Source organism: Euprymna scolopes, chromosome 24 (assembly GCF_053919585.1).
Source record: "Euprymna scolopes isolate OS-2025 chromosome 24, ASM5391958v1, whole genome shotgun sequence".
In the NCBI taxonomy this organism is placed as follows: Eukaryota; Metazoa; Mollusca; class Cephalopoda; order Sepiida; family Sepiolidae; genus Euprymna; species Euprymna scolopes.
Genome location: NC_136505.1, coordinates 99,151,381 through 99,171,067, shown reverse-complemented (window position 1 = coordinate 99,171,067; position 19,687 = coordinate 99,151,381). Strand labels below are relative to the sequence as shown.

The window sequence follows — 19,687 nt, the reverse complement described above, 5'->3', positions numbered from 1 at the left end:
GAAGTGTGGGAGAAGTAAGGAAGTCAGAACACCAGAGTTGATTGGCCAAATAAAGAATTTCATGGATAAAGACCGTTGTGTATCTATAGAGACAATAAGTGAACAGTTTGGTGTCAGTGTGGGAACTGTACACACAATTATTTATGAGGAACTGAAAATACGTCCATGTTACAGACTATTTGACCAAGATGAGCATCAAGACAGTTTCTCACCTTTAAATAGTCCAGATATTGCTCCGTGTGACTTTTGGTTATTCCCTAAGCTCAAGGTAAAGCTTAGAGGCTGTTGTTATGAGAGAGTTAAGGAGATGAAAGAGGCTGCGACGAGGGACATTGACATGCTAACAAAAGAGGACTTCCATTGGAGTATCCCAAAGTTGTTGGAATGGTACAACAAGATCATTGCACCCGGAAGAGATTACTTCGAAGGGGACTAGAGTTTCATGTGTGCACTATCAATGAAATGGGTTATACGAAAAAAGCCTGGACACTTTTTAAAGGCACCTGGTACCTTTCTTGTTATTGTAAATTGTCCAATGTATAATCTATACTATTAATGAAACTCTAAATATTTATTTATATATTTATATATTTATGGGTGTCTGTGTATATATACGAATAAAACTTTCGAACGGATGCAACGAATTAAAGAAAATCTTTTTTTCCTCTGAAAGGTGTGAGTCCCTAGATTGTTCTTATCTATATATGGTTCGTAACGAACAACGCTGGCACACACAAAAAGCCCGAAATAAGGGTTTTTGGGCCGTTTCGTAGATTTGCCAAAAAAAGTTATCTGCCCATGTCAAGGGAATTTAGCACTGTCTGTATACATTCGCGATAGCATCTTTCGGCATACGGACAGGACTGTGGTGCAATGGATAACGGATCAGAAGATTCCAGGTTCGAATCCTGGCAAGTTCATAATAATTTTAACCATCATTTTATCCAACGTTTACTCATTATTCTTACCCTTAGTTGAGGTATTTTTGTTTTTTCAGTGATTTTGTTTTGTGCATATGGGAATTTCCCATACTACGAGTTCACAAGGCCAGCGTTGATGGTAAGACGATGTTGAGTGTACTCGATTTTGTGTTTGACTCGCCGTTGTGTGTATAATAAATTTCTTTTAGTTTCTTATTTATTAGATGTTAAAAAAAACAACAAAAAAAAACAACAAAAAACAAAAAAACAAAAAAAAAATCATTACTTTTGTTCTACATTATTGGCGGGGTCTTCAAATTAAATAACCCCATTTACTTCTGAGGACTTCCAAAACCGGAAATCATCTGGATATGATCAACTTTCCTTACTAATCTTTCGCGATATGATCAACTTTCCTTACTAATCTTATGTTACGTTTTATTTAAGACACCTCGTACATTTCTAGCTATTGTTAATTGTTCGATATATGATTTATAATGAATGTGTCTTTCAGTCGAGCCCACACGATATTCGGCATCAACTTCAGCCAAAAATTCAAAAACGAAAAAGGACAAATGACAGAGAAGACTGCCGTGATCAACATCGTCGACTTAGCCGGAAGGTTTGTTAGTTTAACTATTTTACTTAAACGGGTTGATTGAAGATTGTCAAACTTTATTAGTTACCCCCCCCCTTTGCCAACCAATTTTTTTCTCACACATACGAAACCACAGCAAAAAAAAAAAAAAAACTCCCAAAATACAAAATTATCAACAGGGCCAGTAACTTTTCTCCTTTCTTTTCCAAGATGGCAACTAACATGCCTGATGAAGATCGCAGGCTACACTGACCAGGACACTGCACAAATAACACTCAAGATGAGAACAATAGTTCGAGCAAAACAAGTAATATAAACAATATAAAACATTAGCAACAAACACTTGTCTAGCTACAACAGCTATCAACAATTTCTCTTACACTTTACCTGTGCCTAAAACTAAATGAACATTTCATAAGCAAAATTTATTTCCTAGAACTGTCCGTCTTCAGAACACAATATCGTGGGGCTGCTTTTCAGTTGACTATAACATGGCCGTATTCAAGTCAAATGCAAATAAGTTCTTGTTAGTCGCACTCTTACACAATTAAACCATACACAAGTTCCACGATTACCGATCATCACCGTGTTATCTCACAGTCTAGCTGACACTCATTGTCCTCAAGTAGTCTTTGGGCCTTGATAACCGGAAGTTTTTTAAAAGTTTTTTTGAGGTATTACTTTAAAGGAGAAGTATCCTTGGGATGAGCCTGTTTCAAAGAAATATTTTCAGTGAAAAAGTTTTTATTTTGTGTTTATAATTGAGAAAAATTATGTAACGTTGTCCGGGAACCAACACGTTGCATGCTTCAGTCGCAAAGTGGACAAAGAATAGAAAAAGACTTACCTGTGTGTGTGTGTTTGTGTGTGTGTGTATGTGTGTGTGTGTGTGAGTGAGTGTGAGAGAGAGAGAGAGAGAGAGAGAGAGAGAGAGAAAGAGAGAGAGAGAGAGAGAGAGAGCGAGCAGTCATCCCCCCCATATAAACTTTCCTTACTCAATCGTCGATCTATATTTCTTTGCACGTTAATTAAAACATGACTGACTTAAATGTTTAACATTATATGTTTTTAGTGAAAGGGCGGGAAAGACGGGAACAACAGGGGACCGGTTTAAAGAAGGGACAATGATTAACCAATCGCTGTTCAGTTTAGGCGAATGCATCGCAGCCGTGGCGAAGAATTCTTCCAGTAAGGCTTCAATTCATGGTAAGTGTTTTATTTTTTCATTTTTTTTTATCAGTTGTTTTTTTTCAGTTTTTTTAATCATTTTTTTGTTCAGTTTTTGTTCAGTTTTTTTTCTCAATTTTTTAATCAGTTTTTTTTTTCTCCAGTTTTTTAAATCAGTTTTTTTTCCAGTTTTTTAAATCAGTCCCCCCCCAGTTTTTTTAAAATCAGTTTTTAAATCAGTTTTTTATGAGATTTTTTTTATCACAGACACCGAAAACAAGACGTTTGACGCTGCTTACTTCTTTTTACTTTAACTATTTTATTTATTTATTTTTCTGGAAGTCACTCCAGACAAGCTATGACGCCACTTGATGTAAAAAATGAAGGAATGGGATTTTACTGCTTGTCGGGTTAGTCGGGAGTATGTAAATCGAAAGGGCACAAGTTCTATGAGATCATCAATGTACATTCAATGAAAGTACTTACAAAACAGGCACAGGGATGCAAAGTTATGGCGATGGGACAGAGGTTGGAGTTTGGCTGATAGTGCGGCACCTATCAGATTGGAGACCCTAAAAAGGACAAACTAGTGCTAGTGCATAGACGTAGATGTGGCCTTAATACTCCATGTATGGACGAATGCTAGCTTTGTAGAGATTCAATGAAAATTGAATATCAAATTTTACAAGTATTTAATGGAGTGTGCTCCAATAAACTTGAAGCACTTGTACCTTTTTGACGTAAATACCCTTGACTGACACGACAAGCAGCAAAGTCCAACCCCTACACTGTAGAGATGCTTAGATGCCGGAAACGTTTCTAATCAAATAATTTCTTTTCCCCAACTGCTAGACTTTGGAATTTCCTGCTTTACTGACTGGATTGACTTGCAGAATTTCAAGTGTAACGTGAACAAATATAAAAAAATGCTACTTCTTTTTCTCTCATAAATAATTCTATTCTTGTCAACGTCTCCTAATATAAAAAAAGGCACTGTTCGATTGGCCAAGTCGTTCCTCCTTGACCAATCAGTGGACACCCTATTTGTTGCGCTGAATTCCAAAAAAAAAACAAAAAAAAAACAACCCTGTTCTTCCTCTTTTTCGAATGTGACGCCAAGCTTTTAACAAATAAGAACCTTCTTCTTCTTTACTGAATACGACTACCCAGCTGAACATTCTAAGAGACTTTTATTCTTGGACGTAAAAGAACTTTCTGTAATTATAGTTTGACTTCAAAAGCCGCAAACACAATCAGTTTTGCAAGGACTTTCTTTGTTATCTTTCTATTTAATTCAACACAAATATTATCCTTATCCCAGTCTTGTGATTGCATTCTGTACCTCTTTCTTTCGACATTAAACCCAACTTCAGCAAGCGAGAACCTGTAAAATCATTTTAACAAACATCTCTCTGCTCAACTCCCTACACAGTGTTCCAGTATATTTGTTCCCAAATAGTAACTCCTTACATCCAAGTGGCACTGTGCTATGTTTGGGGTGAATTACAGTGTAAAACCGCCCCCCAAAACATTTGAGTTCTCATCCGTCTCAATTGTACCCATGACTAACCCGACAAGCAGCAAAATTCCACCCCTACACTGAAGAAATCCCTAAATGCCTGAAAGCCTTCTACTCTAATAGTTTCTTCCTTTGAATTGTTAGAATTTGGAATTTCCTCCTGTTTCCCCAACTGTACTGACATGCAAAAGTTCAAGTGTAATGTGAACAGATACCTTGCTGCTCAACTCTCTACATAGTGTCCCTGTAGATTTGGTTCTAAATAGTAGTCCCTTACGTCCAAGTGATACTCTGCCTTGTTTGGTGTAGAATAGCAGTAAATGAATAAATAAAAATGGAATTTTAACTTGATTACTAAAAACCCTAAAATAATTAGAATTAAAATTTTTTTTTTTAATTTTTACATTTAATTATCATTTAGTGGGCAATCATTTATACCGATTTAAATCTGCCAATAATATGTAAGTCAGAGGTGCTTATTATGTTGATCTCGATCAACTGGTCGATCACAGAGACATCGTGGATCGATTTGCATGATATTGAAAAAAAAAGTTGGCACTCTCAAACTTACACAACCTCGAGGCAGAGATGGAGACACAAGAGCAGTCACGTGAACGGCTTGGGAGTGCACGCTAAATAAAACACATTAGCAATTTTCCGTCAGAGTTTGACAAACGTTTTAAAAACTTTGCTTTACTCAAGCTAATCGCTACATTCATGTGCTGTCCTTTGTTTCTCTGTTTTGACTAGACATGAAAATAGTTGAAAGGAAGAGGATTGCTGATTTCTCTGGGAAATAAAAGGACCTTTATATCAAGTTACTTGACATGTTGGAATATGTCTCAGGCGAATTCAAGATGATGGAAAATTGAGAGAGAATCAGCTTTTCTGTCTTTACTAGACATTAAAATAGTTGAAATATACGATGCGTTTGAAGGAATTAATTACTAGGCATCAAAATAGTTGAAATATACGATGCGTTTGAAGGAATTAATTACTAGACATTAAAATAGTTGAAATATACGATGCGTTTGCAGGAATTAATTACTAGACATTAAAATAGTTGAAATATACGATGCGTTTGAAGGAATTAATTACTAGGCATTAAAATAGTTGAAATATACGATGCGTTTGAAGGAATTAATTACTAGACATTAAAATAGTTGAAATATACGATGCGTTTGAAGGAATTAATTACTAGGCATTAAAATAGTTGAAATATACGATGCGTTTGAAGGAATTAATTACTAGACATTAAAATAGTTGAAATATACGATGCGTTTGAAGGAATTAATTACTAGGCATTAAAATAGTTGAAATATACGATGCGTTTGAAGGAATTAATTACTAGACATTAAAATAGTTGAAATATACGATGCGTTTGAAGGAATTAATTACTAGGCATTAAAATAGTTGAAATATACGATGCGTTTGAAGGAATTAATTACTAGACATTAAAATAGTTGAAATATACGATGCGTTTGAAGGAATTAATTACTAGGCATTAAAATAGTTGAAATATACGATGCGTTTGAAGGAATTAATTACTAGACATTAAAATAGTTGAAATATACAATGCGTTTGAAGGAATTAATTACTAGGCATTAAAATAGTTGAAATATACGATGCGTTTGAAGGAATTAATTACTAGGCATTAAAATAGTTGATATATACGATGCGTTTGAAGGAATTAATTACTAGGCATTAAAATAGTTGAAATATACGATGCGTTTGAAGGAATTAATTACTAGGCATTAAAATAGTTGAAATATACGATGCGTTTGAAGGAATTAATTACTAGACATTAAAATAGTTGAAATATACGATGCGTTTGAAGGAATTAATTACTAGACATTAAAATAGTTGAAATATACGATGCGTTTGAAGGAATTAATTACTAGACATTAAAATAGTTGAAATATACGATGCGTTTGAAGGAATTAATTACTAGACATTAAAATAGTTGAAATATACGATGCGTTTGAAGGAATTAATTACTAGGCATTAAAATAGTTGAAATATACGATGCGTTTGAAGGAATTAATTACTAGGCATTAAAATAGTTGAAATATACGATGCGTTTGAAGGAATTAATTACTAGGCATTAAAATAGTTGAAATATACGATGCGTTTGAAGGAATTAATTACTAGACATTAAAATAGTTGAAATATACGATGCGTTTGAAGGAATTAATTACTAGGCATTAAAATAGTTGAAATATACGATGCGTTTGAAGGAATTAATTACTAGACATTAAAATAGTTGAAATATACGATGCGTTTGAAGGAATTAATTACTAGACATTCAAATAGTTGAAATATACGATGCGTTTGAAGGAATTAATTACTAGGCAGTAAAATAGTTGAAATATACGATGCGTTTGAAGGAATTAATTACTAGGCATTAAAATAGTTGAAATATACGATGCGTTTGAAGGAATTAATTACTAGACATATAAATAGTTGAAATAAACGATGCATTTGAAGGAATTAATTACTAGACATTAAAATAGTTGAAATATACGATGCGTTTGAAGGAATTAATTACTAGGCATTAAAATAGTTGAAATATACGATGCGTTTGAAGGAATTAATTACTAGACATTAAAATAGTTGAAATATACGATGCGTTTGAAGGAATTAATTACTAGACATTAAAATAGTTGAAATATACGATGCGTTTGAAGGAATTAATTACTAGGCATTAAAATAGTTGAAATATACGATGCGTTTGAAGGAATTAATTACTAGGCATTAAAATAGTTGAAATATACGATGCGTTTGAAGGAATTAATTACTAGACATTAAAATAGTTGAAATATACGATGCGTTTGAAGGAATTAATTACTAGGCATTAAAATAGTTGAAATATACGATGCGTTTGAAGGAATTAATTACTAGACATTAAAATAGTTGAAATATACGATGCGTTTGAAGGAATTAATTACTAGACATTAAAATAGTTGAAATATACGATGCATTTGAAGGAATTAATTACTAGACATTAAAATAGTTGAAATATACGATGCGTTTGAAGGAATTAATTACTAGGCATTAAAATAGTTGAAATATACGATGCGTTTGAAGGAATTAATTACTAGACATTAAAATAGTTGAAATATACGATGCATTTGAAGGAATTAATTACTAGGCATTAAAATAGTTGAAATATACGATGCGTTTGAAGGAATTAATTACTAGGCATTAAAATAGTTGAAATATACGATGCGTTTGAAGGAATTAATTACTAGACATTAAAATAGTTGAAATATGCGATGCGTTTGAAGGAATTAATTACTAGACATTAAAATAGTTGAAATATACGATGCGTTTGAAGGAATTAATTACTAGACATTAAAATAGTTGAAATATACGATGCGTTTGAAGGAATTAATTACTAGACATTAAAATAGTTGAAATATACGATGCGTTTGAAGGAATTAATTACTAGGCATTAAAATAGTTGAAATATGCGATGCGTTTGAAGGAATTAATTACTAGACATTAAAATAGTTGAAATATACGATGCGTTTGAAGGAATTAATTACTAGGCATTAAAATAGTTGAAATATACGATGCGTTTGAAGGAATTAATTACTTGACATTAAAATAGTTGAAATATACGATGCGTTTGAAGGAATTAATTACTAGACATTAAAATAGTTGAAATATACGATGCGTTTGAAGGAATTAATTACTAGGCATTAAAATAGTTGAAATATGCGATGCGTTTGAAGGAATTAATTACTAGACATTAAAATAGTTGAAATATACGATGCGTTTGAAGGAATTAATTACTAGGCATTAAAATAGTTGAAATATGCGATGCGTTTGAAGGAATTAATTACTAGACATTAAAATAGTTGAAATATACGATGCGTTTGAAGGAATTAATTACTAGGCATTAAAATAGTTGAAATATACGATGCGTTTGAAGGAATTAATTACTAGACATTAAAATAGTTGAAATATACGATGCGTTTGAAGGAATTAATTACTAGACATTAAAATAGTTGAAATATACGATGCGTTTGAAGGAATTAATTACTAGACATTAAAATAGTTGAAATATACGATGCATTTGAAGGAATTAATTACTAGACATTAAAATAGTTGAAATATACGATGCGTTTGAAGGAATTAATTACTAGGCATTAAAATAGTTGAAATATACGATGCGTTTGAAGGAATTAATTACTAGACATTAAAATAGTTGAAATATACGATGCGTTTGAAGGAATTAATTACTAGGCATTAAAATAGTTGAAATATACGATGCGTTTGAAGGAATTAATTACTAGACATTAAAATAGTTTAAATATACGATGCGTTTGAAGGAATTAATTACTAGGCATTAAAATAGTTGAAATATACGATGCGTTTGAAGGAATTAATTACTAGACATTAAAATAGTTGAAATATACGATGCGTTTGAAGGAATTAATTACTAGGCATTAAAATAGTTGAAATATACGATGCGTTTGAAGGAATTAATTACTAGACATTAAAATAGTTGAAATATACGATGCATTTGAAGGAATTAATTACTAGACATTAAAATAGTTGAAATATACGATGCGTTTGAAGGAATTAATTACTAGACATTAAAATAGTTGAAATATACGATGCGTTTGAAGGAATTAATTACTAGGCATTAAAATAGTTGAAATATACGATGCATTTGAAGGAATTAATTACTAGACATTAAAATAGTTGAAATATACGATGCGTTTGAAGGAATTAATTACTAGACATTAAAATAGTTGAAATATACGATGCGTTTGAAGGAATTAATTACTAGGCATTAAAATAGTTGAAATATACGATGCGTTTGAAGGAATTAATTACTAGGCATTAAAATAGTTGAAATATACGATGCGTTTGAAGGAATTAATTACTAGACATTAAAATAGTTGAAATATACGATGCGTTTGAAGGAATTAATTACTAGGCATTAAAATAGTTGAAATATACGATGCGTTTGAAGGAATTAATTACTAGACATTAAAATAGTTGAAATATACGATGCGTTTGAAGGAATTAATTACTAGACATTAAAATAGTTGAAATATACGATGCGTTTGAACGAATTAATTACTAGGCATTAAAATAGTTGAAATATACGATGCATTTGAAGGAATTAATTACTAGACATTAAAATGGTTGAAATATACGATGCGTTTGAAGGAATTAATTACTAGGCATTAAAATAGTTGAAATATACGATGCGTTTTAAGGAATTAATTACTAGGCATTAAAATAGTTGAAATATACGATGCATTTGAAGGAATTAATTACTAGACATTAAAATAGTTGAAATATACGATGCGTTTGAAGGAATTAATTACTAGACATTAAAATAGTTGAAATATACGATGCGTTTGAAGGAATTAATTACTAGACATTAAAATAGTTGAAATATACGATGCGTTTGAAGGAATTAATTACTAGGAATTAAAATAGTTGAAATATACGATGCGTTTTAAGGAATTAATTACTAGGCATTAAAATAGTTGAAATATACGATGCGTTTGAAGGAATTAATTACTAGCCATTAAAATAGTTGAAATATGCGAATCGTTTGAAGGAATTAATAACTAGGCATTAAAATAGTTGAAATATACGATGTGTTTGAAGGAATTAATTACTAGACATTAAAATAGTTGAAATATACGATGCGTTTGAAGAAATTAATTACTAGACATTAAAATAGTTGAAATATACGATGCGTTTGAAGGAATTAATTACTAGACATTAAAATAGTTGAAATATACGATGCGTTTGAAGGAATTAATTACTAGGCATTAAAATAGTTGAAATATACGATGCGTTTGAAGGAATTAATTACTAGACATTAAAATAGTTGAAATATACGATGCGTTTGAAGGAATTAATTACTAGGCATTAAAATAGTTGAAATATACGATGCGTTTGAAGGAATTAATTACTAGGCATTAAAATAGTTGAAATATACGATGCGTTTGAAGGAATTAATTACTAGACATTAAAATAGTTGAAATATACGATGCGTTTGAAGGAATTAATTACTAGACATTAAAATAGTTGAAATATACGATGCGTTTGGAGGAATTAATTACTAGACATTAAAATAGTTGAAATATACGATGCGTTTGAAGGAATTAATTACTAGACATTAAAATAGTTGAATTATACGATGCGTTTGAAGGAATTAATTACTAGACATTAAAATAGTTGAAATATACGATGCGTTTGAAGGAATTAATTACTAGGCATTAAAATAGTTGAAATATACGATGCGTTTGAAGAAATTAATTACTAGGCATTAAAATAGTTGAAATATACGATGCGTTTGAAGGAATTAATTACTAGGCATTAAAATAGTTGAAATATACGATGCGTTTGAAGGAATTAATTACTAGGCATTAAAATAGTTGAAATATGCGATGCGTTTGAAGGAATTAATTACTAGACATTAAAATAGTTGAAATATACGATGCGTTTGAAGGAATTAATTACTAGGCATTAAAATAGTTGAAATATACGATGCGTTTGAAGGAATTAATTACTAGGCATTAAAATAGTTGAAATATACGATGCGTTTGAAGAAATTAATTACTAGGCATTAAAATAGTTGAAATATACGATGCGTTTGAAGGAATTAATTACTAGGCATTAAAATAGTTGAAATATACGATGCGTTTGAAGGAATATATTACTAGGCATTAAAATAGTTGAAATATACGATGCGTTTGAAGGAATTAATTACTAGACATTAAAATAGTTGAAATATACGATGCGTTTGAAGGAATTAATTACTAGGCATTAAAATAGTTGAAATATACGATGCGTTTGAAGGAATTAATTACTAGGCATTAAAATAGTTGAAATATGCGAATCGTTTGAAGGAATTAATTACTAGGCATTAAAATAGTTGAAATATACGATGCGTTTGAAGGAATTAATTACTAGGAATTAAAATAGTTGAAATATACGATGCGTTTGAAGAAATTAATTACTAGACATTAAAATAGTTGAAATATACGATGCGTTTGAAGGAATTAATTACTAGGCATTAAAATAGTTGAAATATACGATGCGTTTGAAGGAATTAATTACTAGGCATTAAAATAGTTGAAATATACGATGCGTTTGAAGGAATTAATTACTAGGCATTAAAATAGTTGAAATATGCGAATCGTTTGAAGGAATAAATTACTAGGCATCAAAATAGTTGAAATATACGATGCGTTTGAAGGAATTAATTACTAGGCATCAAAATAGTTGAAATATGCGAATCGTTTGAAGGAATTAATTACTAGGCATCAAAATAGTTGAAATATACGATGCGTTTGAAGGAATTAATTACTAGGCATCAAAATAGTTGAAATATACGATGTGTTTGAAGGAATTAATTACTAGCCATTAAAATAGTTGAAATATACGATGCGTTTGAAGGAATTAATTACTAGGCATTAAAATAGTTGAAATATACGATGCGTTTGAAGGAATTAATTACTAGACATTAAAATAGTTGAAATATACGATGCGTTTGAAGGAATTAATTACTAGACATTAAAATAGTTGAAATATACGATGCGTTTGGAGGAATTAATTACTAGACATTAAAATAGTTGAAATATACGATGCGTTTGAAGGAATTAATTACTAGACATTAAAATAGTTGAATTATACGATGCGTTTGAAGGAATTAATTACTAGACATTAAAATAGTTGAAATATACGATGCGTTTGAAGGAATTAATTACTAGGCATTAAAATAGTTGAAATATACGATGCGTTTGAAGAAATTAATTACTAGGCATTAAAATAGTTGAAATATACGATGCGTTTGAAGGAATTAATTACTAGGCATTAAAATAGTTGAAATATACGATGCGTTTGAAGGAATTAATTACTAGGCATTAAAATAGTTGAAATATGCGATGCGTTTGAAGGAATTAATTACTAGACATTAAAATAGTTGAAATATACGATGCGTTTGAAGGAATTAATTACTAGGCATTAAAATAGTTGAAATATACGATGCGTTTGAAGGAATTAATTACTAGGCATTAAAATAGTTGAAATATACGATGCGTTTGAAGAAATTAATTACTAGGCATTAAAATAGTTGAAATATACGATGCGTTTGAAGGAATTAATTACTAGGCATTAAAATAGTTGAAATATACGATGCGTTTGAAGGAATATATTACTAGGCATTAAAATAGTTGAAATATACGATGCGTTTGAAGGAATTAATTACTAGACATTAAAATAGTTGAAATATACGATGCGTTTGAAGGAATTAATTACTAGGCATTAAAATAGTTGAAATATACGATGCGTTTGAAGGAATTAATTACTAGGCATTAAAATAGTTGAAATATGCGAATCGTTTGAAGGAATTAATTACTAGGCATTAAAATAGTTGAAATATACGATGCGTTTGAAGGAATTAATTACTAGGCATTAAAATAGTTGAAATATACGATGCGTTTGAAGAAATTAATTACTAGACATTAAAATAGTTGAAATATACGATGCGTTTGAAGGAATTAATTACTAGGCATTAAAATAGTTGAAATATACGATGCGTTTGAAGGAATTAATTACTAGGCATTAAAATAGTTGAAATATACGATGCGTTTGAAGGAATTAATTACTAGGCATTAAAATAGTTGAAATATGCGAATCGTTTGAAGGAATTAATTACTAGGCATCAAAATAGTTGAAATATACGATGCGTTTGAAGGAATTAATTACTAGGCATCAAAATAGTTGAAATATGCGAATCGTTTGAAGGAATTAATTACTAGGCATCAAAATAGTTTAAATATACGATGCGTTTGAAGGAATTAATTACTAGGCATCAAAATAGTTGAAATATACGATGTGTTTGAAGGAATTAATTACTAGCCATTAAAATAGTTGAAATATACGATGCGTTTGAAGGAATTAATTACTAGGCATTAAAATAGTTGAAATATACGATGCGTTTGAAGGAATTAATTACTAGGCATTAAAATAGTTGAAATATACGATGCGTTTGAAGAAATTAATTACTAGGCATTAAAATAGTTGAAATATACGATGCGTTTGAAGGAATTAATTACTAGGCATTAAAATAGTTGAAATATACGATGCGTTTGAAGGAATTAATTACTAAGCATTAAAATAGTTGAAATATACGATGCGTTTGAAGAAATTAATTACTAGGCATTAAAATAGTTGAAATATACGATGCGTTTGAAGAAATTAATTACTAGGCATCAAAATAGTTGAAATATACGATGCGTTTGAAGGAATTAATTACTAGGCATCAAAATAGTTGAAATATACGATGCGTTTGAAGGAATTAATTACTAGGCATTAAAATAGTTGAAATATACGATGCGTTTGAAGGAATTAATTACTAGGCATTAAAATAGTTGAAATATACGATGCGTTTGAAGGAATTAATTACTAGGCATCAAAATAGTTGAAATATACGATGCGTTTGAAGGAATTAATTACTAGGCATTAAAATAGTTGAAATATACGATGCGTTTGAAGGAATTAATTACTAGGCATTAAAATAGTTGAAATATACGATGCGTTTGAAGGAATTAATTACTAGGCATTAAAATAGTTGAAATATACGATGCGTTTGAAGGAATTAATTACTAGGCATCAAAATAGTTGAAATATACGATGCGTTTGAAGGAATTAATTACTAGGCATTAAAATAGTTGAAATATACGATGCGTTTGAAGAAATTAATTACTAGGCATCAAAATAGTTGAAATATACGATGCGTTTGAAGAAATTAATTACTAGGCATCAAAATAGTTGAAATATACGATGCGTTTGAAGGAATTAATTACTAGGCATCAAAATAGTTGAAATATACGATGCGTTTGAAGGAATTAATTACTAGGCATTAAAATAGTTGAAATATACGATGCGTTTGAAGGAATTAATTACTAGGCATTAAAATAGTTGAAATATACGATGCGTTTGAAGGAATTAATTACTAGACATTAAAATAGTTGAAATATACGATGCGTTTGAAGGAATTAATTACTAGGCATTAAAATAGTTGAAATATACGATGCGTTTGAAGGAATTAATTACTAGGCATTAAAATAGTTGAAATATACGATGCGTTTGAAGGAATTAATTACTAGGCATCAAAATAGTTGAAATATACGATGCGTTTGAAGGAATTAATTACTAGGCATTAAAATAGTTGAAATATACGATGCGTTTGAAGGAATTAATTACTAGGCATTAAAATAGTTGAAATATACGATGCGTTTGAAGGAATTAATTACTAGGCATTAAAATAGTTGAAATATACGATGCGTTTGAAGGAATTAATTACTAGGCATTAAAATAGTTGAAATATACGATGCGTTTGAAGGAATTAATTACTAGGCATCAAAATAGTTGAAATATACGATGCGTTTGAAGGAATTAATTACTAGGCATCAAAATAGTTGAAGCATACGATGCGTTTGAAGGAATTAATTACTAGGCATTAAAATAGTTGAAATATACGATGCGTTTGAAGGAATTAATTACTAGGCATTAAAATAGTTGAAATATACGATGCGTTTGAAGGAATTAATTACTAGGCATTAAAATAGTTGAAATATACGATGCGTTTGAAGGAATTAATTACTAGGCATTAAAATAGTTGAAATATACGATGCGTTTGAAGGAATTAATTACTAGGCATTAAAATAGTTGAAATATACGATGCGTTTGAAGGAATTAATTACTAGACATTAAAATAGTTGAAATATACGATGCGTTTGAAGGAATTAATTACTAGGAATTAAAATAGTTGAAATATACGATGCGTTTGAAGGAATTAATTACTAGGCATCAAAATAGTTGAAATATACGATGCGTTTGAAGGAATTAATTACTAGGAATTAAAATAATTGAAATATGCGAATCGTTTGAAGGAATTAATTACTAGGCATTAAAATAGTTGAAATATACGATGCGTTTGAAGGAATTAATTACTAGGCATTAAAATAGTTGAAATATACGATGCGTTTGAAGGAATTAATTACTAGGCATCAAAATAGTTGAAATATACGATGCGTTTGAAGGAATTAATTACTAGGCATCAAAATAGTTGAAATATACGATGCGTTTGAAGGAATTAATTACTAGGCATTAAAATAGTTGAAATATACGATGCGTTTGAAGGAATTAATTACTAGGCATTAAAATAGTTGAAATATACGATGCGTTTGAAGGAATTAATTACTAGGCATTAAAATAGTTGAAATATACGATGCGTTTGAAGGAATTAATTACTAGACATTAAAATAGTTGAAATATACGATGCGTTTGAAGGAATTAATTACTAGGCATTAAAATAGTTGAAATATACGATGCGTTTGAAGGAATTAATTACTAGGCATCAAAATAGTTGAAATATACGATGCGTTTGAAGGAATTAATTACTAGGCATTAAAATAGTTGAAATATACGATGCGTTTGAAGGAATTAATTACTAGGCATCAAAATAGTTGAAATATACGATGCGTTTGAAGGAATTAATTTCTAGGCATTAAAATAGTTGAAATATACGATGCGTTTGAAGGAATTAATTACTAGACATTAAAATAATTGAAATATGCGAATCGTTTGAAGGAATTAATTACTAGGCATTAAAATAGTTGAAATATACGATGCGTTTGAAGGAATTAATTACTGGACATTAAAATAATTGAAATATGCGAATCGTTTGAAGGAATTAATTACTAGGCATTAAAATAGTTGAAATATACGATGCGTTTGAAGGAATTAATTACTAGACATTAAAATAATTGAAATATGCGAATCGTTTGAAGGAATTAATTACTAGACATTAAAATAATTGAAATATGCGAATCGTTTGAAGGAATTAATTTCTAGGCATTAAAATAGTTGAAATATACGATGCGTTTGAAGGAATTAATTACTAGACATTAAAATAATTGAAATATGCGAATCGTTTGAAGGAATTAATTACTAGGCATTAAAATAGTTGAAATATACGATGCGTTTGAAGGAATTAATTACTAGGCATTAAAATAGTTGAAATATACGATGCGTTTGAAGGAATTAATTACTAGGCATCAAAATAGTTGAAATATACGATGCGTTTGAAGGAATTAATTACTAGGCATTAAAATAGTTGAAATATACGATGCGTTTGAAGGAATTAATTACTAGGCATCAAAATAGTTGAAATATACGATGCGTTTGAAGGAATTAATTACTAGGCATTAAAATAGTTGAAATATACGATGCGTTTGAAGAAATTAATTACTAGGCATCAAAATAGTTGAAATATACGATGCGTTTGAAGGAATTAATTACTAGGCATCAAAATAGTTGAAATATGCGAATCGTTTGAAGGAATTAATTACTAGGCATCAAAATAGTTGAAATATACGATGCGTTTGAAGGAATTAATTACTAGGCATCAAAATAGTTGAAATATACGATGTGTTTGAAGGAATTAATTACTAGCCATTAAAATAGTTGAAATATACGATGCGTTTGAAGGAATTAATTACTAGGCATTAAAATAGTTGAAATATACGATGCGTTTGAAGGAATTAATTACTAGGCATTAAAATAGTTGAAATATACGATGCGTTTGAAGAAATTAATTACTAGGCATTAAAATAGTTGAAATATACGATGCGTTTGAAGGAATTAATTACTAGGCATTAAAATAGTTGAAATATACGATGCGTTTGAAGGAATTAATTACTAAGCATTAAAATAGTTGAAATATACGATGCGTTTGAAGAAATTAATTTCTAGGCATTAAAATAGTTGAAATATACGATGCGTTTGAAGAAATTAATTACTAGGCATCAAAATAGTTGAAATATACGATGCGTTTGAAGGAATTAATTACTAGGCATCAAAATAGTTGAAATATACGATGCGTTTGAAGGAATTAATTACTAGGCATTAAAATAGTTGAAATATACGATGCGTTTGAAGGAATTAATTACTAGGCATTAAAATAGTTGAAATATACGATGCGTTTGAAGGAATTAATTACTAGGCATCAAAATAGTTGAAATATACGATGCGTTTGAAGGAATTAATTACTAGGCATTAAAATAGTTGAAATATACGATGCGTTTGAAGGAATTAATTACTAGGCATTAAAATAGTTGAAATATACGATGCGTTTGAAGGAATTAATTACTAGGCATTAAAATAGTTGAAATATACGATGCGTTTGAAGGAATTAATTACTAGGCATCAAAATAGTTGAAATATACGATGCGTTTGAAGGAATTAATTACTAAGCATTAAAATAGTTGAAATATACGATGCGTTTGAAGAAATTAATTACTAGGCATCAAAATAGTTGAAATATACGATGCGTTTTAAGGAATTAATTACTAGGCATTAAAATAGTTGAAATATACGATGCATTTGAAGGAATTAATTACTAGACATTAAAATAGTTGAAATATACGATGCGTTTGAAGGAATTAATTACTAGACATTAAAATAGTTGAAATATACGATGCGTTTGAAGGAATTAATTACTAGACATTAAAATAGTTGAAATATACGATGCGTTTGAAGGAATTAATTACTAGGAATTAAAATAGTTGAAATATACGATGCGTTTTAAGGAATTAATTACTAGGCATTAAAATAGTTGAAATATACGATGCGTTTGAAGGAATTAATTACTAGCCATTAAAATAGTTGAAATATGCGAATCGTTTGAAGGAATTAATAACTAGGCATTAAAATAGTTGAAATATACGATGTGTTTGAAGGAATTAATTACTAGACATTAAAATAGTTGAAATATACGATGCGTTTGAAGGAATTAATTACTAGACATTAAAATAGTTGAAATATACGATGCGTTTGAAGGAATTAATTACTAGACATTAAAATAGTTGAAATATACGATGCGTTTGAAGGAATTAATTACTAGGCATCAAAATAGTTGAAATATACGATGCGTTTGAAGGAATTAATTACTAGACATTAAAATAGTTGAAATATACGATGCGTTTGAAGGAATTAATTACTAGGCATTAAAATAGTTGAAATATACGATGCGTTTGAAGGAATTAATTACTAGGCATTAAAATAGTTGAAATATACGATGCGTTTGAAGGAATTAATTACTAGACATTAAAATAGTTGAAATATACGATGCGTTTGAAGGAATTAATTACTAGACATTAAAATAGTTGAAATATACGATGCGTTTGGAGGAATTAATTACTAGACATTAAAATAGTCGAAATATACGATGCGTTTGAAGGAATTAATTACTAGACATTAAAATAGTTGAATTATACGATGCGTTTGAAGGAATTAATTACTAGACATTAAAATAGTTGAAATATACGATGCGTTTGAAGGAATTAATTACTAGGCATTAAAATAGTTGAAATATACGATGCGTTTGAAGAAATTAATTACTAGGCATTAAAATAGTTGAAATATACGATGCGTTTGAAGGAATTAATTACTAGGCATTAAAATAGTTGAAATATACGATGCGTTTGAAGGAATTAATTACTAGGCATTAAAATAGTTGAAATATGCGATGCGTTTGAAGGAATTAATTACTAGACATTAAAATAGTTGAAATATACGATGCGTTTGAAGGAATTAATTACTAGGCATTAAAATAGTTGAAATATACGATGCGTTTGAAGGAATTAATTACTAGGCATTAAAATAGTTGAAATATACGATGCGTTTGAAGAAATTAATTACTAGGCATTAAAATAGTTGAAATATACGATGCGTTTGAAGGAATTAATTACTAGGCATTAAAATAGTTGAAATATACGATGCGTTTGAAGGAATATATTACTAGGCATTAAAATAGTTGAAATATACGATGCGTTTGAAGGAATTAATTACTAGACATTAAAATAGTTGAAATATACGATGCGTTTGAAGGAATTAATTACTAGGCATTAAAATAGTTGAAATATACGATGCGTTTGAAGGAATTAATTACTAGGCATTAAAATAGTTGAAATATGCGAATCGTTTGAAGGAATTAATTACTAGGCATTAAAATAGTTGAAATATACGATGCGTTTGAAGGAATTAATTACTAGGCATTAAAATAGTTGAAATATACGATGCGTTTGAAGAAATTAATTACTAGACATTAAAATAGTTGAAATATACGATGCGTTTGAAGGAATTAATTACTAGGCATTAAAATAGTTGAAATATACGATGCGTTTGAAGGAATTAATTACTAGGCATTAAAATAGTTGAAATATACGATGCGTTTGAAGGAATTAATTACTAGGCATTAAAATAGTTGAAATATGCGAATCGTTTGAAGGAATTAATTACTAGGCATCAAAATAGTTGAAATATACGATGCGTTTGAAGGAATTAATTACTAGGCATCAAAATAGTTGAAATATGCGAATCGTTTGAAGGAATTAATTACTAGGCATCAAAATAGTTGAAATATACGATGCGTTT

General features: G+C 29.7%; 1 protein-coding gene across 2 annotated transcripts in view; it reads left to right on the top strand.

Annotated features, from left to right (window-relative positions):
- LOC145246862 (kinesin-like protein KIF28) overlaps window positions 1–19,687 on the top strand; it is a 128,375-nt gene that overhangs the window by 44,650 nt on the left and 64,038 nt on the right. For both annotated transcript variants that reach the window (XM_080108708.1, XM_080108709.1), the window contains exons 7-8: window positions 1,435–1,542; window positions 2,591–2,724. In XM_080108708.1, coding sequence (XP_079964834.1) covers window positions 1,435–1,542; window positions 2,591–2,724 — 242 coding nt within the window. The remainder of the gene's footprint in view (window positions 1–1,434; window positions 1,543–2,590; window positions 2,725–19,687) is intronic.